This window comes from Microchirus variegatus, assembly GCF_963457635.1.
Source record: "Microchirus variegatus genome assembly, chromosome: 7".
Lineage (NCBI taxonomy): Eukaryota > Metazoa > Chordata > Actinopteri > Pleuronectiformes > Soleidae > Microchirus > Microchirus variegatus.
Window position 1 is genome coordinate 19,162,740 of NC_139808.1, and position 25,177 is coordinate 19,187,916.

The window sequence follows — 25,177 nt, forward strand, 5'->3', positions numbered from 1 at the left end:
ACCACGATCTAAATGCAAGGCCACTGATTATACTTGATAAGGAGGTCTCTGTTTTGAAACCACTGCTTCTGTATGAGCAAAAGGAGCATAAAAAGTGAACTTTCTCCGTTTCCTTGTCCAGTGTGATTCCTGTCCTGCAGCCAATATTGATTGTATTATTTTAAAATCCAAGTGTCATGGAATAAAACAAAGCAGTCAAACAAACAAGCAAACAGTATTATCACTGAAATCAAGATAATTGTATGACTGAAAACACAAAGATATGCCCATAAACAAGTTATTTTAAGTATTCTTACCATGTTGCAATTTAGTTATTTACATTTTAAGGGACTCTTTAAATAATATTGCACACTAAATCTGTATTCTTATAGCTTCTGTACAATGTCTGCCGGTCTTTTTGCTGAGAGCAAATCACTTACTTCAGGTAAAAAAAAAAAAAAAGAATCATGCACACAGTACTGAAACAATATAAGTATTTGTTTCTGTGTGTGTTAGTGTAGACGATTGGAGGATGTACTGCTCTCTGCTGGCCAGAAATGTTGTCTATAACCGTTGGAGCGGAAGATAAAAAGCATCTGCAGAATGCACTGTTTGTTCTGTACAGTAGCTGGCAGCAATGCACAACTATTTAACATATGTGTGGTGGTATAGATGTGAAAATGACTCCAGCTCCAACATCCAAAACAATTTTAAATGAAATACTATGAAATATAATTTAACCACACTGTTAAAATTAAGGACACACAATGATACAAGAGGTTTGTTGTTCTGCAGTTTTCCATAAAATAAGAAATAGTTTCCTGTGACATGTACTGTATGTGGCAAAGGTCCAGTGTGGTACATTTATGTTAGTACAAGTTTATTATCACTTTAAAATAAACATTGCTTTGTTTTTACGACCTTAGAAAAAAGGCTTTTTTTGCAGTTCATACTTTGCCGTACAGAGGCCACCATCTTGCTCCAACAGTTTCTACAGCAGCTTGAATGGACAAAGAAGCCAGAGCATGTTTTGCCTATGTAGTAAGTGAAGACCACCAAAGTTTCCTGATGTAGTGCTCCGCGTGTTGCAATCTGCAGTCTTACTCTTATCCTTTTAATTCATTCTGGATCTGGATGAAGGCTAAGGGCTAAGGGCTAAGCAAGAGGGAGTGTTAATGGCAGCAAAGGACAGGAAGCCATTGCTGCCATTAATACTCCCTCCTGCTTCCTATAGCCCATTTTCAACCGCAAGAACATTTCTCATTTGCCCAGGATTTTGAGAAACTGAAAGAGACCTTTCAGATACCTTTGAGGTACGGTGGAAACACAAACCACACAGATTGTCAGGAAGTCTCTTCCCCAGGTAAATAAGTTCCTGGTCATAAAGTTTCCTGGAAATTCTGTTGGAAAAGGGGCTAAATAATGTCACTTCAAGAATATGTTTCATGAGAACATGAGACATTTATTCTCTGACAAAAGGCCTAACGTCATGTACACAGAGTGAATCAAGTGTTGTGTGTTTTTTGTCAAACCTCATGAATCAGTGATAGCTGTCAGACTAATAGTTAACTCATATTTTCACTCTCGTATTTCAGTAACAACAACCGAGTGAAATGCTGCTATTTTTATCTTGCATTAAGCATAGGTCATATGTTCTATTCTTAAAACACACGTTTTAGAGAGAAAGGCAAAATCAGAAATAAAAAGTAACCATCAAAATTCATTTCAAATGAATGTATTTAATGGAACAGATACCAAACAGCAGCACTTACAACAAACACAGTCAAATGTAAATGACATGATGTAAAAGTTTAGGTGAACATTAGCATTTATATAATAAAATAATAATAATAATTACAGCAATAATATTGAGTGATTAACTGTGTCTGGTGAAGTGAAGGTACAGTATATTTATTTTAGAGACAAGAAGTCCAAGTGTGAAATTACACAAGAATTTGTATCATAATCTCGAGGTGATGGACGTGTACATTTGTGGTTTTGTAAACATACTCAAAAACAAAACAAAATGCATGTGGGTTCATGTTCAGACAAACATTACAGGAAAATGAAAATTGCTCCATTCGTTCCCTTTTTTCCCCTTGAAAGCATTTACATAAAAATACTGCTGCTTTTGGTGAATGTTTTAGTCAAATCAGAAAAACTGGCACATCGCAAAAAAAAAAGAAAAGAAACAACAGTATTGTGTGTCTGGATCAGTGAATGCCGACTATTCATTATGTATGGCAGCAATAATAATCCTCCGTCCTCAGCCACAGCCATTTACTGCACTTTGGTTTGTGTGCAAAGGTTACAGGTGTTTGAACAATGAATGAGTTCTGATCAAACAACATATACTAAAAGTGTTGTTATAGCATTGCTGTCACATTATTATAATACGAAAAAAAAGCACAGAGACCCATATAACTAAGCAAACATAAGAACATTATCATATATAGCTTTAATAAAACTGTGCCATTTACTGGCATTCAACAGCAATATTGAAGCTGCAGTGCGTAACTTCTGGTGATTCTTTATCTTATTTTTTTATGTAACGCTGTTGCCTTTGCAGCAAGAAGACCCGGGTTTGTGAACCAGTGAGAATAAGGGCCTTTCTAAATGGAGTTTGTATGTTCTTCACGTGTATGCATGGATTTTCTCCTGGTTCTCTGGCTTCTTCCCACAGTCTAAAAACATGCAGAGGTTGACTGGACACTCCATGGGTGCTTTCACACCTACAGCATTTGGTGCGCACCAAACGTGTTTGGTCCCATGTTTCGTTTAGTTTCCGTAGGTGTGAATGTAATCTCGGTACTTTGGTGTGCACCTGAAGGGGTGGTCTGGGACCGCTTTATCTGCCCTACTTTGGTACGGTTCCTCTGGTGTGAAAGCAACCAAACCAAATGGGACGAAACGGTCTAGTTTAATGCATTATGGGTATCAGATCAGATACGGGATTACCCTGAATTTCCACTGGGCGCGTCAACGGCGGGGAACCTGGATAAGTGCAGCCTTGCGAGCCAACCATATTCACACAAGAAATCGCGGAGTGCCCAGTGGAAATGCTCAAATTGATTAGAGAGGCAGCGATCAGCTCCGGTGACCGCGGAACGCTGACACACCCGGTGGAAATCCGGGGTCTGGTTGCGGTGCCGATAGTCTTCATGGTCTATTTTGGTTCGTTTAGAACTCTGCATATGTGAAAGCAGCCCATACCCACGTCTGTTTGCTACATGTACCATTTTTCTGACTGGTGCGGATCAAAGCATTCGAACTATAGGTGTGAAAGCGCCCTAAATCAGGGATCAGGGACAAGAAGTATGTATCCCTTGAAACAGCGAGGTGCCCTGGTATTTTGAGCAGTAGAATCTACTTCTGGTGTTTTTTCACTATTATGTTCTTACCTCTGAAACTTCTCATGGGTTTCTCTTTGTGTTTTCTGTTATATTCCAACCTGTTTAAAGCCATTCAGCTTGCTTAGCTCAGTGTCGCTGTTGAATCTTCAATAAAATAAATCACTTCCTTTGTGCAGGGCGGTAATGTTATGTTGACACAGGAACAAAACACCAATATACTGAGAAACACAGAAAGAGTCATGTGGAGCTTTTCAGCTGAATCAGCAGTGCATGAATTATCTGACAATGGTTTGAATAAGTTAATAAATTTACACACTACAGCTTTAAAGAATGGCGCAGATAACTGTTAAACACAAGAGGGTCCAGTTACGATCAATGGCTCAGGTCTATGGTGACGTATGCTGATGATCATCCCTTTACCATGCGGACAGACAGACAGACAGACAGATGGGCTGGCCTCTCTACAATACACATCTCTCATTACAGTCAGTGGTGCTGTCAGTTGATCTCCTCCTCAATTCCCTGCCCTCTGTCCCGTGGTGGGAGTGTGACCTGTGTCCCGGCTCCTGCAGTTTAATGTCATCCTGCCCCTGACTGCTCTCTGGCTCCACCTGGAGGTAGGCACGGACCCGGTGGTCCTGTGCCACAGGGCCGCTGAAGTCGATGACGCGACATTCATATGTGCCCTCGTCCGATGGCTTCACGCTGGAGAGACGAAGCTTGTGGGAGATGTTGCTGCCGGCCACTTTTACAACCTGATGGGAAGAAAGAGGGTGTGCACAAATTTAAAATGGTTATTGTTATAGTTATTTGAAGTGTGCTTCTCTGAGGCAATGACACACAGTCAGCGTGAGGATAATCTGGATGCAAATTACGACACAGATTAAGATCGGCAGATCGCCCGGACTGCTGCCGAGCGGTGACAATACTCTTTGTCATGAAAACAACGTTCTCGTTCTGATTGGTTTGCGGTGAATTTTTCAGAGAATTGGGCCATTTGGGTTGCAAATGCTTTAACTCTTGGTAATTATGCACTCCTTTGTTACCCACTTGCAGAAAGTGCAGATTGTCAGTTTATTGTTAGCAGTATAAAAACACTTTTTTGGGCTCTTTTTGGCGTTTTCAGCTCTACTCAAACCATTTGCAGCCATCTCACTTTCACAAGCACAACATTGCTGTTGAGCTTCAGTCTTGCTTTTGTGAACTGTGACTTAAAACAAAACACTTGCTTTGTGTGAACTAATTCGTCAGTGACTTGAATGAAATAAATGAAACTGGAACTGTTTTAGGCTGGCTTTTTAAACGGCAACGCTCCCGGGTGAAACCGACAAAATATTTTATCAGATGTGCCTTTCGTTTAGACGGCGACGGCATTATTGGGGCTTAAAAACGCAAAAAAATGAACCCACCCTCCAGAGTGGAAAACTCTCCGCTGTCGCGTTCCCGTCTAAAGGGATGAAAATGCAGTGTTCTCTGAGCTGCTCCTGTACATGTTGCATGATCCATGTGCAGTACAGACAAACAACAACAAACATTTCGGATTATATCCATCAGTCGGACATTCAAGTTGCCTTAGCTGCTCTGATACCTATCCAGGAGTCTTTTCAGCAATTACGAGTTAATGTTTTGGTTTTTCGACTGTGGGCTACTCAGCGCTACTAGAGAGAAGTAGAAGGACGTTTCAGCGCATGCGCGTGCTCCTGGTGTTGTTGTATGACACTGCTTCACATGGCATGCATACTACATCAAATTTCACACACTTTTGCGTCACTGTGTGCAACGCCCACTTTTGCGGTTTGTCTTCAGATCATTGTCGTGTAAAGCCAGCCTTAGTGATTAGCTGTTGCATTTATTGTTGCATATCTATTGCCAAAGTCGGCACTGCACACACTGGTGTCTTTAGTGAGCCAAGTGTAAAGCCCGTCAAGCGACCCATTGGACAGTTATGTGATTAACAGACAAACAGATAGACGTTCTTTGCATTGATTGTTACACTCTTATAAATAAAAGTGCTAAGTAGAACCATATAAGGTACTTCGGCTTGTCCTCATAGGAGAACCATCAAAATGGTTCTTACTGGAACCAGTAGTGTCCAGGTAGAACCTCAGCCCTTGTAGAAGGACAATTTTGGAAACCCCATTCCTAAGAGTGTAGATTAGTTAACAAGTTATAGACTACAGTTTATAACTGTAGTCTACATGGCTAAATGTTTATGTTTATCCTCCTGTCCTACTGGTAGCCATGTTGTTAGCGAATGTCCAGCATTGCACTATGCAAAGTGAGTGTTGATGATGTGGCAGTACCTCATACAACAATACTTGAAAAAACGTGAGCTTTCCCTCATATGATTGTATGATGTCAACTGCAATGATTCATGGATGTGAATGGATAATACCTGGATGTCTTTAATATTCATGAAAATCACTTATTTGTTTATGTGTAAGTTGACAGTAGACACCACATCAGACTTACGCTAATTTTGGTGGCGTCTTTGGACTTCTCCTCCAGTGGAACAACCTGCAGAAATATAGAAGATATTTTAGCAGCATGACATTTTTGTTTTGTTTTCTGCATTTTTTTGGATTGCATACGTATCATTTTCTCTGGTACCTGAGCTATATATATATATATATATATGCATTAAGTTCAAACGTGTGTATGAGCTAGTACGCTCCGAGCTGCACCATGTCTGTGAATGTGTATGCGGAGGCACAGAGGTATTCTTTTGGGCATACAGTAGGTATGAATAATGCATGGAGCAGATGGAGATTTTGAGAATCTATTTCTCTCTCAGTGCCAATTATAGTGTCTTGAGGCACAACAGGGGAGCCAGAGTTCTCCCACGATGGGAGAGAGTCAACCTGTTCCCCCATTGCTGGAAAATGCTAATCAGCAATTATCCCTTACGTTTCAGTGCAAGTTGTTTTCTGCCACAGCTAATGTTGTATTCTCTCTCTCTCTCTCTCTCTCTCTCTCTCTCTCTCTCTCTCTCTCTCTCTCTCTCTCTCTGCCGGGTACACAGTGAGTGTCAGTGTCCAAGTATGAGACAACTGAAAGAAAAACAAGAAACCTTAAAGCTGCAGGAAATTGAAATTTTTGTTGTTGATGATAATATTCTGCCTCTGTTTGGTCTTTATGAACAGAAACAATATAACATTAGTTGTATGCTCCATCCTTCTTCTGAAAACAGGCTTTATAAAGCAATACTATCAGACCCAACTGAGTTTGTTTGTGTACAGCAGAAGCACAGGGGGTTTATCTTGTCAAACTGCTGAAGTTCCACTTCAGAAACTTTAATTGGGCGCTTCTATGTGTTTGCACTCATACTCCAACCTGTTTACAGCTGTCTCTCCCTTTACTAGCCCATTGTTGTTGTTGCCTTCATTTGTCTTAACATTAAATAAATGACGTATTGTGTGCCACACAGGAATGTTGCAGATCGACACAATATCTGCACACCAATATACTGAGAAACAGAGTGAGTCGTGTGGAGCTGTATACACTCAAAGAAAAGATAAGAGAGAAAGTTCATCTCTTTTCTTTGCTTTTTGTTTTGGATTCACAAATGTACTTTTTTGTATTTTTCAAAACAGAAATTCTTTAGATGCCACCCTCAACATCATTAGGAGGTAAAGTAAACTTGTATTAATACTAAAAAATAAAAGGGGATAAACAGTTAAAACTACAGTAATGTGGATTATGTTTATATATAAATGCCAAGAGACAAAGATAAATCTTCAGTTTTAGAATGTGGCTTACATAATTAGTGATCTGCGCTGACTTCACTCTCCAGTCCTTGATGTACCACCACTGGATCTCCAGGGCGTGGGTGGGAGAGCCCGCCCCTCGGAAGGAACACGCCATCTCTACATCTTCACCGCTCTGTTTTGTGATGTCGTGTGGCACCTCTGTGAAAAGAGCTGCAAGACGGGGGAGGGAAAAAAAAGGGACATTGCAGTGAATGATGGACTTAAGACATCCCCAAAATGACACTAACACAAATCCTCAGAGTGCTCACACAACATTTCACTGGTGCATTTCACACCAGTAACTGAAAAACTGCATGATATAATTCAAGACTTTATCACCTTATCAAACCGGTATAATATTTGTGGAAGTGTTGTTCCAATCACTTTGTAAAATCATAATTTTCCAATAAGCAAGGCAAGAAACCACAGTTTCTGCTTCATTTTATGGTTTTCTTAGGACCAAACTAGGACAGAGAACCAAACAGAGCCTCTTAGAACCACAGCACCTGCATGTTCTCCAAACCAGTCTTCAGAACTCATCATTGCATCACGTTAACACAAAACATCTGAGTCTGCGGAGGCTCAGCTAAAGCTGGAGACAGCAGCTGAGCAAAATACTATTAGTTTGCATGCATTCAGCTTCCAGAAACCCTACTGCAGGAATTCATTCTTAATCCACTTCTACAAATCATGACTTGATGGTTTCATAAATATAAAATCAATATATCAAAAAGCTGAAATTACCAAGCATGACAGTGAAATCAGTTACCAGTAAGAAATTACACAAATTGAAATGTTATCAAAGGCTGACACTTTTAATTAAATGTACCATGAAATGTAACACCATTATAGTCAGCTTATTGTTGTGCTCTGCAGTATTCATAAAATATTGAACACTCTAATCATAATAAAGTCAATATTATATACTCATGTTCTTACTGCTTGCTTTAATTAAGTACATTACTGGAATAAGAAAACATAAGCACAGCACAAACACTTTAGGTCATTATCAATTAATTGTAAGTAAAAAAAATTCTGTTTTTCGTGCAAATTTTTTCCCCTGTTTTTCTGAGTAATTTTTTTCAGAATTATCAAGAACTCTCGCTATGGTACACACGCCGCCGAAGGCAATTCCGTGTGCATCCAATATTTTCAGCAGTCTCCTGATCGTCTGTTGAGTTACCACATAGCCAGCCCGAATGCATTTCAAATGCATCATCTTGTATCCATGGAGCATGCCATATCTGTCCAACTGATCCTGGAGAAAGATCGCTATGTCTAGCAGATCTGAATGGGCTTTCCTTCTGAACAACCGCAAAGTCCTCAGGTGCCTGCGTTAAGTCGACAAACTAATGATAATACCATCTATGTGACTTAAAGACAGGACTATCTCCCAGTGTCTTAAACCCGGATCAAAGTAAAACTTGATTAAACTAAACAAGATGTCCATGTTGTTCTAAAAAAAATAGTCATGAATAAAAAGAGTTTTATGGACTTTCAACAAGTGCACCAATGAAACACCAATCAAACATCTGTTAAACTCAGGGTTAGGGTTAGGGCTAACCCTGCTGAAACAGATTGATGTTTTAATGTCGTGAAAGCAAAAACTCAGTGGTTAAAGGTCCAGTCAGTGTTTAACATTTACAGGAGGTTTATTGGCAGAAAGTAAATCAGAATGTTTGCCAGAAGTCGTATCATAACACAAAACAATAATCTTTGGATTTCATAGTTTTAGATTAAACCTTGTTTATGTACATGCAGGGGCCTTGCTTTTGCGAAGGCCATGGCAGTTTAATTGGACAGAGAAGCCAGACTCTGCATTTGCCTAACTCATAATACACAAAGGAAAAAGAATGACATCCTTTTTGTTAGCAGAGGCCATCTCAGTTCTCTGACATGCTTGGGAAAGGGAACGGTGAGCAGAGGATTTCTCCATTTGCTACAATCTGCAGTCTCACCATTAGCTGTCACAAGTTCTTACACACTGGACCTTTGAAAGACAGTGGCACAGCTCATAAATGCAGCATTGTGTATGAATCTGCTTTTATTATAGTATCACTATAACTCATTTTGTTTTTGCTTCTGGCCACCTGGTGAGCGTAGGTGCAACAGTTATTCTCCTGAGATAACAGAATCATCAGAGTCTATCATACAGAAAGGCTGGCAGCATAAAGCCTCTGGCCATGACTATCGCCTGAGATTTCTGAGAATCCTTAGAGCAGGTGAGCAATGAGAAAAGTTAGTCACCGTGTCTGGATATGACATTTGCTTGGCACAGTGCAAAACTGATCCCCGGCATGAACAGGAAGATAGAAAGACTAGAGGAGCGATAGAGAGGGCTTTGGTGTCGTTTGACTGACTGGGCCCACATGATACGTGCCCTTCATACACCTGTGCCTGTGGCCAGGCAGTGGCCTCATTTGTCAGGACAAAACGTACTGGAGGGATGGAGCAGTATAGGGGAGCCAAGAGGAGCGGGAGGAAGAGGAAAGATGGAAATAAAAGAGGGTAGGTGAGGTGAGAGTAAGGAGGAGGAAGAAACAGTCATGAGAAAGGGTCAGGGGAGAGCCGGAAATTCATGACTAAATAAACAATGATTAACAATCCTTTTGGAATCACTTTCCTTTAACCTGTAAGCCATAGTGGTATTGTTAAAGTTGAGGGTCGCATGGATTCCACTCAATATCAGCAGATTCTGGAGAACAATGTCCAGGAATCAGCGACAAAGTTGAAGTTGTGCCGGGGCTGGATCTTTCAACAAGACAACAACCCTAAACACTGCTCAAAATCTACTAAGGCATTCATGCAGAGGAACAAATACAACGTTCTGGAATGACCATCTCAGTCCCCAGACCTGAAATATTATTGAAAATATGTGGTGTGATTTAAAGCAGACTGTCCATGCTCGGAAACCACCAACCCTGACCGAACTGAGATGTTTTGTAAAGAAGAATGGTCCAAAATACCTTCAGCCAGAATCCAGACTCTAATTGTTATAGGAAGCATTTAGAGGCTGTTATTTCTGCAAAAGTAGGATGCACAACATTTTTTTTTCTAAACTTATACACATGCCTAATTTTGTTTAGATAATTCTTGCACACTTTCTGTAAATCATATAACCTTTCACTTCTCAAATATCACTGTGCTTGTCTCCTATATGATATAGTTAACTGAAATTTCTTATTCAAACAACCAATGATTTGTAAAGGAAAATCATGAAAATTTACAGGGGTGCCCAAAATGTTGCATACCACTGTAAGATGCTAATGTTAATTAAAGCAGTGTTTTTCAACCTTTTTTGAGCCAAGGTACATTTTTTTCATTGAAAAATCACGAGGCACACCACCAAACAAAAATGTTTAAAAAATTATACTCTGTAGCTTGTATTAACAATTTAGTCATTCTTATCAAAGTGTCTTGAATATTTATATCCATATTATTTGCAGATAATTAATTATTTGTTTTCAAAAAAATGTTTTTAGACCAATTAGATGAAATTGGATAATTTCCTACAGCACACCTGACGATCTCTCATGGCACACACACTGGTTGAAAAACACTGAATTAAATCATAATTAACAAATGTATTATTGTTTTTTTTAAGACTTGTCAAGGCCCTAGTAAGTAAGCAATATTTTGAATACCTAATAAATCCTTATTAATGTCTATACATTTATATATATGTATTTATTGTTTATTTAAAAGGATCCCCTCTAGCTGTCAAGACAAGCTTCTCTTCCTGGGGTCCACAAATAAGTTCTTACAAAATCGAATCTAAAAGCAGTGAAACATTATATGTATATTATACGCCTTGTATAAATCTCATTAATATTTATACCTTCCTACAATATAATTCATCTTTACCCCTAACCCAAGTCTAATTATTGAAAAAACAAAAAAGAAAAATTCATTAATTATGCCTTTATTAACATTGACATGACACTTTTATGTTTATAAGCATCTTATAAGTGGCTTATTATTTGTTAATTACTGCTTATTACGAGGAAATCTTCAAAGTAAAGTGTTATTACAGTATAACAAGCGTACTTAATAATAATATTATGCAAATAATTAATAATAACTAATTATGCAAAACTACCTTTTGAAAAATTCCTTACATTTTTAGAACACCAGCAAAATGTTCAATGTTCAAAGCTTGAACTTCAGCTCATTTCCGCCCAGTGCACATGCTTTCAGAAACTGAGCTTAAGACACAACCCACATCCCCAACGAGCCACCGAGTGAGTCACCTGCTGAAACACAACCAAAGCATTTAAATGTGTACAAGTGTAATTCTTCAGCTGGGACATAAACAAGCTGTGGATGAACCAACTTAATCCCTCCATATTTAGGATTTATAGCAAATGCGTAAAAGGCTTTTATGATTATGCATTGTGTAAGCATTTGTCGCAGCAACATGATGGTCCGTTTCATTTCAACAGGCAGACTACAACAAATAAAAACTCCCAGCACATAATGGCCACTTGAGAATAACACCTTTAACCTTCCTTTTCCGGCTTATCTTTTATTCACATTCTCATGAAACATGACATGAGATGAGGATGCATATGGAGTCAGATTCAGTCGACTTCTGTTGTCCTTGCACCTTCACAGTCTTACACCGACACAAGGACAGAAAGCGCACTATTCTCAGACCTGTCAGCTACAAATGGGTCATGAGAGATAAACGTTGTACCACACATGGCCTGAAGCTACGACACTGTATGTAACAATAGAGAGACTGACAGTGAGATGAAGGTTGGTGTTCAGGGAACACAGCAGACGATGGCTGATGTCGAAAGTTCACTTTTGACAATGAAAACATCATTCTCGACAGACACACAGATTTTATTGATCACCAAACTGGAAAATATTCTTGTCTTGCTCTCTTAGTAGTAAGAGCTCCTCTCCAAAAATCAGAACAAGCTTTTGAACACCATCACAATCATTTCCAGTAGTTAAAATTTTGGAATGTATCCACACTCCAAACTGTGGCCTGTGGACCAGACACCACAATATGATATTATCATGATATTTTAGTCACAATACCAGTGGCGGAAGGTGATAAAATATCTTGGGGAGGTGTATTTTAATGAAAAGAGAGAGAAAAAAGCACTACACGAATAAAAAAAAAACAGCTAACACGAGCGATGAAAGATCAGATGTGTTGCTCAGTTTGGAGCGGAGAGACAGAGAGAGAGAAAGAGAGAGCTCGGCTGCGAGCACTTTTTGGTTTAATTTTGCGCCCCAGAGTTTTCCTATCTTTTGTATTGGAAGAGGGTTCCTGTGTGAGTCTATGGTAAAGATTTGTGCGCTGCGCCCCAAAGGAACAAGAAATACGTCTCTTGAACGGCACTCGCTGTGAACGAGTGAGAGAATGTTTTTAAGCTACATTTGAATGCAGATTACACACTGTAATGTGTTGCTCGTTTATTGAAAGTGAAGTATTGTTTTTTGCGGCTCTGTGTGTTTGTTTCTTTGTCCGTCCATTTGTCCGTTTATGTTTCCGCACTTGCATTTGCCACTATGACCAGCAGAGGGCACCAGAGGCTTGTTGCTTGAATCGGGTAAAGTCTGCCATCTCTGATTGCCTTGTTTTAGATGATTCCTATCTTCTTCTTCTTCATGTGAGATTGGTGGGGAGGCGCCCTAGTGCCCTCTATGGATGGGCCACTGCTGCGCAATACAATAATATTGTGATATTGCAAAATTCTAAGTATTTGCAAGATCATATATTGTGATACTCACACAACAGCTCTACTGAGAGTGACCACTTGGCACCATCTAATGGACAGAAATGTCAAGAAAAGTAAAAAAAAAATGCATGCAAAAAAATGTCATACTTTCAATCGAGACTGTCGCGCAACATATCACAATATCACACTGTATTGACATACTGAGGACCTTTATGTAGCTGCACAGAGAGGGCTGTGCATCCTCACGAGTCTCACTATTCAATTTGGTCACAATAATCATGTCAACGATTCGATTCCATGATGGTTTGTATTGTATACATACACACGTCTACGTTTTCACCTACAAATGCAACTGAAATGTTCCGTCCACTCAAACAAAACTAATGCTTCTGCAGTCGAGCTGCAGCCTCTAACGACTTAATAATCATCAGGCAATGTTTATTCAAATAATCATATCCTGTTATTATGGATGTATAATCACCCATCTCCACATTTTGTTGCATCTGAGAAATTATTATTTTCAATTATGCACTATGCATTGTAAAGAGAATGTTGCATGAGCAAAACTAGCATTTCCTTCCAGGCATCTGTGTAACAACCCGAGTGAAACACTCTTGGCATCTTAGCAAATTCTTCCTTTTTCAGGTGGATAAATAGTTTTTCCAAATCAAACCAAAGTTTACAGACAATGCTGCATTTGTTTTCCCCTCCACCAGTTTCTTGTCCACCAAGCAGCTAACCAACAAATGTATTTTACCTCAACTAAATCAAACACAAAGTGCCCCATGACAGAAACAAAAAATCTGCTAATTAACAAAGGCAATCATCAGGTTTCCTGTCATTTTAGAACAAGAATATACAAATCATCACCCATCATTATGTTGTCCTTATGAGTAGACAATAGCCCTTATAGTTAGTTTCTATCAAAGAGGTATTAAAACTACAATAATTCCGTTTGAATGACTCGACGAGTAAATAATGCACCTTATTAAACGCAATTCAAGATGAATACATTATTTCATATTTTATTTGTCATTATTACATAATTTAAACATACAAATAAAATGCTATACATTTATTAAGCAGCACAAACGTGACTCAATTTTCTAATAATTTCGTAATATTATGTTCAATTATGTGCAGGTCTTGTTTGAGTCATCCTCTGTGTGAAATACAGATATGACTGTGTCATTTTAAACTCAAATTGTCACTTGACTGTGGAAAAGAGAAACACTGATAACTTCCTGCACCGGAAAATAAGTCATTTATTTCCTTGTGCAGCTCTGCGAAAAGCAAATGAAGACATAAACACAAAATGTTCCTGCGCTAATTCTTTGTGATTGTGTTGCTCAGCGGGACGAATTTCCTGTGGCGCGATGTATTTGTTCAACGCCAGTGAAGATTGTAATCACAGCTGGCGTGATTATTCATTTTCATCTGATGATGTATGACTTTCCTGATAGCAGGAACATCAGCAGGGCAGCAGAACAAAGCAAAGCAATCTGCGCAGAGCATATATCTAGGAGATTATAAAAACAGCAAAACTTATTCATTTCAAAGTAAAGGCGTGATAAATGCAACTGTAAAGTTACGGCTTCAAACGCTATTTAAAAACAAGCAAAGAGAAGCTTCTTTTTTTGACAGATGGACAGTGTTTGTGTTTGACACAGAATTTCTGGACTGTTAAAGCAAAGGCAATACTTTATGACAGAAAAAGATGAAAATCACGTGATTAAATCATCTTCTTCCACTTTACAGTTTATTATTCAAAAGTGATGTCTGATGAAAAGCAGAGGAGGTGACAGCAAACTTACTCTGTCTTGTAATATTGTGTAATTTGAACAGAAAAACTGCAAAACAACTGAGCGGGTAATCATTTCAGTTTCCTCAGCATTTGATGCAGGTGTTGGCACTTTTTTTTTTGTCCATCAGATACATGAGCAAACGCCAGAGGCAGAACACAGAGCGCAGCATCTGTCACTTTGAAAAGACTGAGTCTGCACACAAAAAAAGGGGAGGAGAGGCACATGGCAACAAAGTCAGAGTAATAACAATGATTAGGTGATCTACTTTACTGATTCACTAAAAAAATTGCAAAAAACAGATTTTGTCCACAAGCGAAAATGATGTGCACGCATAGGAGTCATAATTTGAATATATAGAAATTCAAGTTTTCGATAGTTGTATCATATCAGAAACAAACAAGTTGTATCAGGCCATTCCAAATGAAGGTCATTAAAGTCGCAGTTCATCATCAGCAGTGCTAAACATGACAAACAGCCTCAGCCCCGCCCTGGACGGAACTGTACCAGATATATTGGAAGGTTTTCTGGTGTCCTTTAGGACAGATATGAGTCATGTGAAGTGTGCACGGAGGAAGTATGAAGGAAAAGTGGTGAAGAATTAATGAAGCTGAGGCTGTGTCTCTACAGCCATTTGAAACCACAGTGTGTGAAGCCAAAGTCAAGTCAAGGAGACAGTTGTACAGGGAGTCCAGAAATACACTCGGGAGTGCAGAGCTACAGCAGGACGAGCTTCATCGCTGCAAGGTAATTCCAGCACTTTCCCATTTCCACACTCAGCCAATAAGACTCAGATTCTGCCAACTCAAGATTTTCCACATCTTCCCTTTCTTTCTTTGCTCTTTCTTAATCCCCGTCTCTCTCGCCAGCTCAGTAACAAATCTCCTCCGCATTTTAGCTCGTCTCTGCTCTCAATTGCAATTTCATTGTTACTTTCAACCTATTAGTTCTTGTACCTCACTTTTCCACTCGAGCCTCTTCTGTACTCTCACCTAACTCAGCGCCTTCATTCACTTCCCCTCTTTGCTTCCTCCTCCTCTGTGTGCCTCTCTCGCAGTGTGGGCATTGTGAGTCTGCTGGCTCTGTCTGACATCAAGTGATGAATCCAACACTCCCTGAGTGGCTCACTTCATCTCCTGGAGCCTTGCCCACTGGCACTACAGCAGGTGTTCGCTGTCCTGGAAGAATTACGCCGCATGTGTTTCACCGTGTGCAGGGCCCTGTGGTTTGTATTCAACAAACAGCACTGTGCTGTGACTGTGAGAGACTGAACTCTCTGGGTTGGAAATGCATGTGCGAAGAAGTAATACAGAACATTATTCTGTCGCAAATTGATAATGAACACACAAGGCGTCGTTGTCAGCATTGAGAGGCACATCATGCAGTAAATGTCAGCACAGTAAGCACAAATTAAAGATGAAAGGACTGAAGAAAAACTATTTTCCACCAGAGACAGAGAGGAAGACAGAAAAATGTAATATACATTTCAACAAAATATAAATATAATGTAAAAAAGGTGATAATTCATTAGCAGTTTTTTTACACATTCATTAAATTCCTCTTTGAACACATCATGTATGCCAGTGGCAGACTACATGATATGTTTCTGCCATGATGGTCACTGTGTCATATTATACAGTAATACATTTATACAACTAACATGACAGCGGTATCTCCACCTTACTCGACCAATCATCGTGACCAACATGGAAGAAAGGGGGCTGGGGCCAATAAGGCTAAACTAGATGACAAAAGCCTAAAAAGAGAAAGACTGGATGTGTCCATGAAGAGGACATCGTAAAAGACAGGAAGAAATATTACAAGGAAAAGTCATCATATTACAAGACTCAAGTCATAATATTTAGTTTCCTCCTTGTTTTCTACTTCCACGTGATGGTTAATTCCATCAACTTTGTTTCTAGTGAAACCTCTATATGCAGAGCACACAGAGCACACCACAACCATCCATTTCTCCCTCCACAAAAGAGAGAATTTTCTCCACGTCTTGTGTGATTCTTTCTTTAGAAGAGTTATTTTTTTCTTAAACACTCTTTTCAAACCCTGATACTGATGCCACTATGGTGCTGATGTGCCAAACCAAAGATGCTCCACATTCCTCATCTCGTTGCAGCCGATTAGCTGAGATTTTGCTTGAAAATCACTTTTTTTTTTCTTTTGTAATATTATGATTTATTCTCGTCGTATGCTGCGGATGTGGCTGTAATTGGTGTACACTACATGTGAATATGATCAGTTTTCGGGGGGGAATGGGTCATCTTTTTTTTTTCTTTTTTGACAAATTCTGGTGTCTCCCAGCAAATGTGTGGGATGGGAAGTTGCAATGATAATGGCAGCAATTGACAGGGAGTTAGCCAAAAGTTAGTGAAATGGCAACCTTGCTGACAGCACTTTAAGCTTACTCTGGCTAATTAGAATTAATTACAGACTACTGCAGTACATATGGCTCCATACTGACAGGGGGGAAAAATAAAGACACTGAGAATAGTCTACATTTGACATAGTGGAGGAAATTTGTGGCCGTAAAAGCTACAGAGAACAGAGGGTGAGTACAATTTACTGCTAATAAAGAAGAAATATGAGCTGAGCTGAAACCTTGTGGATATTAAAATCCTCGTTTGTTCTTGCTTAAAGCAAAGCAGCAGAACAATGGTGATGAGTGTGCAAGGACATCGTTTTTTTGTTTTTTTTGTTCATTTTGAATTAAGAAAGAATAAACTTGTTTCTTATTCTAACTGTTGCAAGTTGTCAGTTGAATGACAAAAATGCACTGCAGTACAGATTTAGGAGATATGACATGTAATATTTGTGTATCACAATGAGAAATTATTGAAAATCAATGTTTACATTGACGTAAATAATTGACATTGTGAACAATGTTGGACCGGTCTGTGTGAAACACATCTTGTTGACTGTCACACTGTCTCTGAGTCCTTTGTCAACATCAGGCTCTGACAAGTCTGCTCAGCAAACACTTGACTGTTACCTGACTTTAATCACAGCGGCGTCACCAGAAATCAATAGCACAACGTTGGTCGAATACTAAATCAACACAAAAGCTGAACCTTCACAGAGAAAAGAATAAACAACCATGTGCTTCTGTGGTGAATGTGGACTTTGAGGCAAATCTCGAGTTCTCATGGTTTGTTTCATTTTGTATGCTATACAGTGTTTCTGGCTGAGAATACTTTTTGCTTGGCTTGGCCTTTTCTTCCTATAGGTTTTCATGAAAGCATGCACTGTAAGCGTTGCCTCTCCTCAGACACCCTCGTTTGAAGATGTGAGTACAGTACATTCATTTTTAACGCTGGCTTCCTTGTCATTTTTCACTATATTTCTCAGAGAAGCAGCAGTGGATGCGAGGCCATGAGAACACAGAGCTCACAGCCAGAAAAGACTCATTAAAAATGAAAAGGGAAGAAAATGATCAAAGAAAGCAACGTGGTGGAAGGACATAAAATATCAGTCCCCAGAAGAGAAGTGCTCAAGTATTTTCAAGTACCTGGCAAAATGAGACGGATATTCAGCCTGAGTGCCAAAGCAAGGTCAATCCATCGATCTAGAGGACTTGAGTTGCTCAAGAATGACTAAATTATAAAATGTCTTATAAGGAAGGTCTGCAAGTGACATCCACATCAATGTGTGTGTGTGTGAGAGTGTCTGAAGGATCAGCCGTCACCAACACCTCTTACAGTTTTCTTTGTCAAAGCATTAAAGGACGACGTTTGTCTGTCAGCTTCCTGTCATTATATCCCTTTATTTTAATTGTTCCCAATGACAAAAAAACAAACAGTGGTTCCCTTCAGAAATACCTAAAGGAGCCAGGCACTATAGTTTTTACACAAATGTCACTCTCACACAAGTTAATTGTGTGTTTTTATGGACACATTTTGCTCCAAAAGTCACCTCAGTGCAATAGTATAGTTTTTTTAATGTGGAAGAAAGTATAACTCTGTTTAATATCTCTCTGTTTCGGCGCAGGCAGTGTCGTAAATAATCAGAAAATGTCCAGAATATCTGTGACAAAAAATAAGTTGTGTGTTTGTCTACATTTTTAAAATAAGTTATGGTTCTCATTTTTATCTACTCCACGTCCTGTAGATGTATTACTGAGAAAGGCACACACAGTCATCCTGGTGGAAGAAATGTTGAAATCCTTCACAAAGTTAACCCTTAGTGCTCATGCAGCACAGATCTGAAACATCCTGGAGGTGTGTGTTTATAGGTCACATGTTCAAGCTTGAATAAAATATGTTTTTTCATCGTCTTCTTACGTGTTGTTGAGTCAAAGTTTCATTTCATTTTATATCGTATTTTATCAGCGATATAAAGTAGCAATAATTGTGCAGAAGTCACTAAATTCTTTTGTTTTTGTTCATAAAAACAAGCTTTGAACTGTGACGTATTCCCAAATTTCACAAATTCAATCTGATTTTTTGACATTTTGAGTATTTGTGTGTGTATGTGTTTATATAGTTGGTGAACATTATTATTTTTTTGATTGCCAATGTGCTGAAAAAAAGGATATGAGACACTCTATATTGCACATTCTTACCCTCTGTATGTATATGCGTTTTAAAATAGTCATGGAAAAAACAGCCGAAAAGCTCTGTGTTCTGAGGGTTAAGTACAAACTTTTTTTTCATCTGAGAGTGTGCGTCATCTTCAGGACACGGCCGCTAAAAGCAGGCTCATTAGCTCACTACCTTTAAGAGACACACCTGTAGGGAATTGCAGAGATCGAAATCAGCTCCAGAAAATATGAAGACATAAAAATCGGGCTTAACATCTTAACTTGCACTGTGGTACATTTAAATAGACTGTGAACAGAATCCCTGTGGGCAGAGGTATTTCACTAATTTGATGAATGGCTTTAAAATCAGGAAAAGCCCCAAGGGAAGAGTGAGTGAAACAACAAGAGCCTGGATAAAAAGAATTACAGATATTTATCTTGATCTAGAATAAACTTCAGAACTGCATAAACAAATAAATACATAATCAACAAGAAGAGGTTTTGGTGTGTTCAGTGGTTACAACACTTAAGCAGATTTATATTAAATACTGATTTTACTGTACTTAAAATACCTGTTTAAAGTGTTCCTACATGTGTTATTTGAGGTTACAGCTACAAATCTAATTCAAATTCTATTCATTACGAACCCAATTTGACGTTTTACATTCACTCTCACACATTTATTTCTGCAATGTCTGATTTGTGAGACCACTCAGAATTGAAGCTTGAGACAGATAAGATTTGATGTATCTTTATTGAAACCTCATTGGGGAAATTCAGATATGGCAGATAAGCTCTCGCAGTGAAAATGAGTCTATCTATCTTGATCATCTGATCGTCGCATAGATGATTCAAATGTTATAAGTGTGAATATTACTATCATATTGTCTCATTATGTCAAAGGTTTCCATACAGTACGAGTAATAAAATATCCACAAACAAAATATGCAGTCCCAGAATTTTCCCAGAAGTTTAATAACCCTAACCATTTTATTTCAGAACCAGGCAAACAAACACACTTCTCCTCATAGAAAAAAATAATTTTTGGGGACCTTCCACCTCCTTTTAAAGTGCAGGGTAAAAGAAAGAAATAACAGTGGCAACAGTTATTAACACGAGCAGCCAACACTCTGCGTCTGCAGATTGAATTTTTCATAGCCCTTGGGGAAACAACATTCAGAGGCCATTTTTGTGTTTCCTCGCGGTGAGTGCGGACACAAGGTGACATGTGGTGTTGGCAACGTGTCCAAGCTCAGAGGCAATTTTAGGAATGCACACTACACTCCAGCTGGACTCCTCAGGGATGAACGAAGACATTATGTTCTGTTGAACGACACTCATCAAACTACATTTCACTGGGATGAGTGGACACCAAGGATCATACCACATTCAAAGACACATTTCTTTACCATTCTGATGCTTGATTTGAACCTACGCACCATGTCTAAAAGCAGCCATAAGATTTGGCATTACCTCGCAGCTGAACAGGTGTACCTCATAAATGTAAGTGCACGTTGCCCATTGTGTGCTTTCATGAGATGGGACAGTTTTTCTGTTTAGCATGATGTGACCAGACAAAAATCTCTATCCAGTGTGTAATATTTAGTGAAATCTAACGGTGAGACTGTAACAAACCAGAAGACTGTGCTCACCCCTCTCTTTCCCAAGCACATCATGGAGATACGGTGGCCATCACATACCAGAAAGGATGTTATTATTATTTTCACTTCCAAACTGCACTCTGCACATTCTGGCTGGTTTATCCATGTGAGCTGCCTTACAAACATGAGCAAGAGCCTTGGTGGTTTCGCCATAATGAATCGAAAACAGCGAGTGAGAAATGAGAGTATTAACTGGATAACCTTTCTAGCAAAGCTTAAAGAAAGTTCATAAAGTCAAATTGTATGTCCTGAGAAGGAGTTTATCATTATTTTGAGAGAGGCAAATGTTTTTTTTCCCCATCAGCAGATCATGGCACCTACATCAGAGATCACTGGATCACCAGAGGAAACAACTGAGTGTTTTTTTGTTTGCTTGTTTTTTGTTGTTAAAACCATCCTTTCACTATCGTGCTTTCTCCTGCGGAGCCTAAACCAGCACCTTCTGCTGTGGCAGTGTGACTGTACAATCGGCCGCCCACCCCACATACACAGTCAGAGCTCCATTAAAATGAAAGCCCATGCAAACTGGCTGGGCTGGCTGTCCTCATTAAGAGGACACCAAGCAGAGGACTTGCAGTGGATCCCAGACACTTTGAAAGCCCTAATGAATTGGTACATGGCCCCACACTGTGAAAGTGGCATCCTCACTATGGATAAAGGAGCTGCCAAATTCTGTTTAGTATATTAGTTTGACCTACCTTTATGCTTGAATAATAACATGACCCTGGTGGAACCCTTATTAAAAACAAAACATTTTGTTGGAGTATTTTAGGTCAACAAATATGTGCTGTTACAGCAGATTAAATCGGGACATGTTTGAGCAAACAACAACGCTGGTGGTGCCCTGACACTTTTGCACAATACTGTATAATGTTATTGAATTATTGCCCGTGCTCTAAATCAAACTAATGAATAATCAATACTGGTGTGCGGTGTAAATGTTCAATATGAAAGTGTGTGTAGCAGCTCTAAACTTATTAAAAGCGATCTGTCATTATTAGAGGTGTAGATGCGATGCTTAACTATAGACAATTTAGACAATAATACGACACTTTCAGATGGAAACACTTTCATTTGGAAGATATCTATATACGTATATATCTATGCATAAACAAAAACAATTACCTACAGAAATAAATTCAAACTGATTAATAAAAACAATCACAATGAACCTGTTATTTATGATCCGTTTTCCCCCCCAAACACAACAACAATCACGGCTACTTAACAACTTACCGTTTCCACTGACGTGATTATCCACCTTATTGTGCCCGACGTTGACAGCTGCGTTAAGTTGAAGGTAAAGTCCCGCATACTGTAAAATCCCCACCAACACTCCAAAGGTGCCCATGGCTTCAGCCGCTGTTTGTTGCAGTTGTATGAAATTGTCACCTTAGGTGGAGAGCATCGGTGAACGATCCCCGCAGCCGCTGACCAGCAGCCTTCACAGTCATAAAGCTGGAGCTGGATGTGAAGCTGGAGAAGAAGGAGGAAGAGGAGGAGGAGAAAACGCTGCTGCGTCCTCCTGCTCTGCGGGAGAGAGGCGATGACGCGGAGGGAGATGCAGCGAGGAGGCAGGTGCGGCGGCTTTTACACCGGGAGTCAATTAAAGGCGGAGGAATCTCACAGAGATGTTAGTAACGTATAAACTTCAAGGTATGATCTGTTGTTGCCATTAAGAACAAAGTAAAAAATGTGAATGCTACGTCCTTCATGTAAATACTAGCGCTGTCGAGCAATACTATCAGACCTGACTGAGGTGTTTGTTTACATCAAACTGCTGAATAACAAGGGATTTTTTAAGGAGGAGCACAGGTATGATCATTGAGACATAATACGAGTTTCCTCGTATTATGTTTGCGTTTCCTTGCACAGCTACCATTAAATGGAGACACCTTAGCTAATTTAGTTATATTTTTACCTCCATATGTCATATATATATATATATATATATATATATATATATACATATATACATTCTTGCTTCTCTTAGCTCTTAGAAACAGGATTGTCGTAAACATGAATCAGACGTGTAAAGCATGTTCCCATAATAACAATTATCTTAGAAATAATACAATTTCACAAAATCATACTGATAATACATTATGGTTTTCTCTGCTTTATTTTATTTATTTGCTTTTGTTCTCTGTGACCATAGTTTTCTGATACTTTGATTAAGACATATTACAATTATGTCTTCTAAAAAAAGGGGGGAGGGGCAGTTGCTATAGGCAACCAGTAAGAAGCCACGCAATTTAACTTAAGATTCAGTTTGTGGATAGGAGAGGCTTCAAGGTGCGTTAGCTATAACAGTATATATATATTTTTTAAATTTTTCTAAATGTAAACTGAAAATATGTTGACGAGAAAAACCCCCCAAGGTGATTTAATAGCCTTGTCAGCGCTGCAGACTGTCACCATAATTACAGTATGCATGGGCATAACAGGATTGTTAATCTGAGCATGAGTGTCCCAGATGTTTCCTCATGACGTCCAGCAGTCATGGAGATAAAAAATAATAATATGATTTTGCCCTTTAATGGTCATCGTTGTGAGCGCTTGCAAAATTAACATAGATTAAAATAGATGCTGTCATTTTTAGCAAAAAAAAAAAAGGACAGAAAAGTAATCAAAGCCCAAACATATCTGTACTTTTTAAGTGTGGTGTGAGATACGAGTCTGTGTTAATCTGTCCGGGATTGACAAGACTAGTGGCCTTTTAGCTGCATGGTGTTCTTTATTTCCCAGATTGCGCAAGAAACTTCACATTACATCTGAAGCTCAATTGTCTCATTTTGGAGACTTGGAGATGAGAATAATCATGGCTGCGGTCTTCTCCTGTGAAAATACTAAAACAGTTCACCATTGCAATAGGAGCACAAGTTGCATCTCCATGGCAACATTTCATCAGATACGTTCCATGAAAATGATCTTATTTTTATGTAAATGCTCTTGTTTTTATAAAGTATAACAGGTTATTGAGTTTTCATCAATCCAATCTAAAGATGGATTTGCTCTATTCTTTCAATGTCTGGTGAAAAATATATTGTGATGACCTGATACAAAAGGTCACAGCATGTGTTTTTAGCTCAAGTGTGTAAGTAATCATTATCAAGGTAAGAGCCATTTATCCTGTTGACCTTGTTGCATCAGTGCACGAGTGTGACATGTGTGGCACCCAGCATATCAATTCAGATTTCCTAATGGAAACAGCTGAATTTGATTAAACTTTGAGCACATTTAAACTGTTATTGTGAATACCCAGGTTTTATAAGATGTCGCAGTCCTGTGGGGCAGTGAAATCTATTTATTTGCTCAGGATTTAATGAGATCTTTAATTCCAAGGCACCTGCTGATTTCTGTTAGTCTCAGCAATAATGGAAAATTATCTGCTTGGGGTTCAGACATTTGGAATATCTACAGAAGCCTGCTCCCTCCACATAACCTTAAAGGGCTTTGAGAAATGCTGCCATTTTACTCGTGTTTCTGGTCCAAAATGGGGCGAACAAAAAAAACTCTTGGCAGGTGCTGCTCTTTCTGTGGCTCTGATGCACAGGAAGCTGAGGGGGAAATTGAAGCTGATGTTTGGAGACATGAGCCCTTAAAACGGACACAACACCTGACAGTGGCTCTGCACTCAGCACCTGCCCAGCACTAACTGACTCAGACAGCTCCAGCAAGATGAAGTGTGTGCCTGCCTGCATGCGTGCTTGTGTGTGTGTGTTTGTGTGTGTTGAAGATGATAGTTATAAGATCCACTAGATGTAAAATGAAGGTTTTGAACTGGGACTGTGACTCAAGGAGGGAGTGAATTTCAAAGCTGACAGCTCCCACTGAAGCTTCTTGACACCCATTATTTATTGAGTTCTCTTTGACACATTCAGCTGCTTATTTTACCTGCTGCATTTACATAGCAGAACAGGAGTTTGTTCCTCCATCTGAGCAAATCAATTGGCTGGTTGCAATCAGCCGAGAATGTGTAACACACCTGTCGTGAACATGACAAAGAATAATAACATAACTGGACAGTTTATTCAATTCAAGTCCATGTTTTCTGTTAATTGGACAGTGTGTATTATCTGCAGGTATACTGCTGTACCCACGTGATTGTTTGCAGATTTAGCGACTGGTTTTTATCAGAGTTGTGCACAGAAGTAAAATGCAAAAGGACATAGTGGAAAGCAATATCTACCATCTAATGGTGAGACCACAATTTGCAACAAATAAGGGACTTTCTTGCTCACTCGTCCCTTTCCCAAATGGGTCAGCAAACTACAGTAGGAAGTATTCTGTCTTTGCATGGTAAACTTCCTCTTCAAAAGCAAAAGTGGATAAATAAAGTGGAAGGTGAGGCCAAGCTCGAGGTACCAATGTATTCAATCTGCAGTTTGCTAAAAAGTCAACAT

The 25,177-nt window shown here is 39.1% G+C and overlaps 1 protein-coding gene across 1 annotated transcript; it reads right to left on the reverse strand.

Annotated features, from left to right (window-relative positions):
* Positions 1–3,793: 3,793 nt before the first annotated feature.
* On the reverse strand, positions 3,794–22,122 carry vstm2lb (V-set and transmembrane domain containing 2 like b; the record flags this gene model as incomplete). The annotated part of the gene is made up of 4 exons (XM_083892730.1): positions 3,794–4,087; positions 5,805–5,849; positions 7,092–7,252; positions 22,008–22,122. 4 exons carry the CDS (start codon positions 22,120–22,122, stop codon positions 3,794–3,796), a joined length of 615 nt encoding a protein of 204 aa, XP_083748856.1.
* Positions 22,123–25,177: the final 3,055 nt, after the last annotated feature.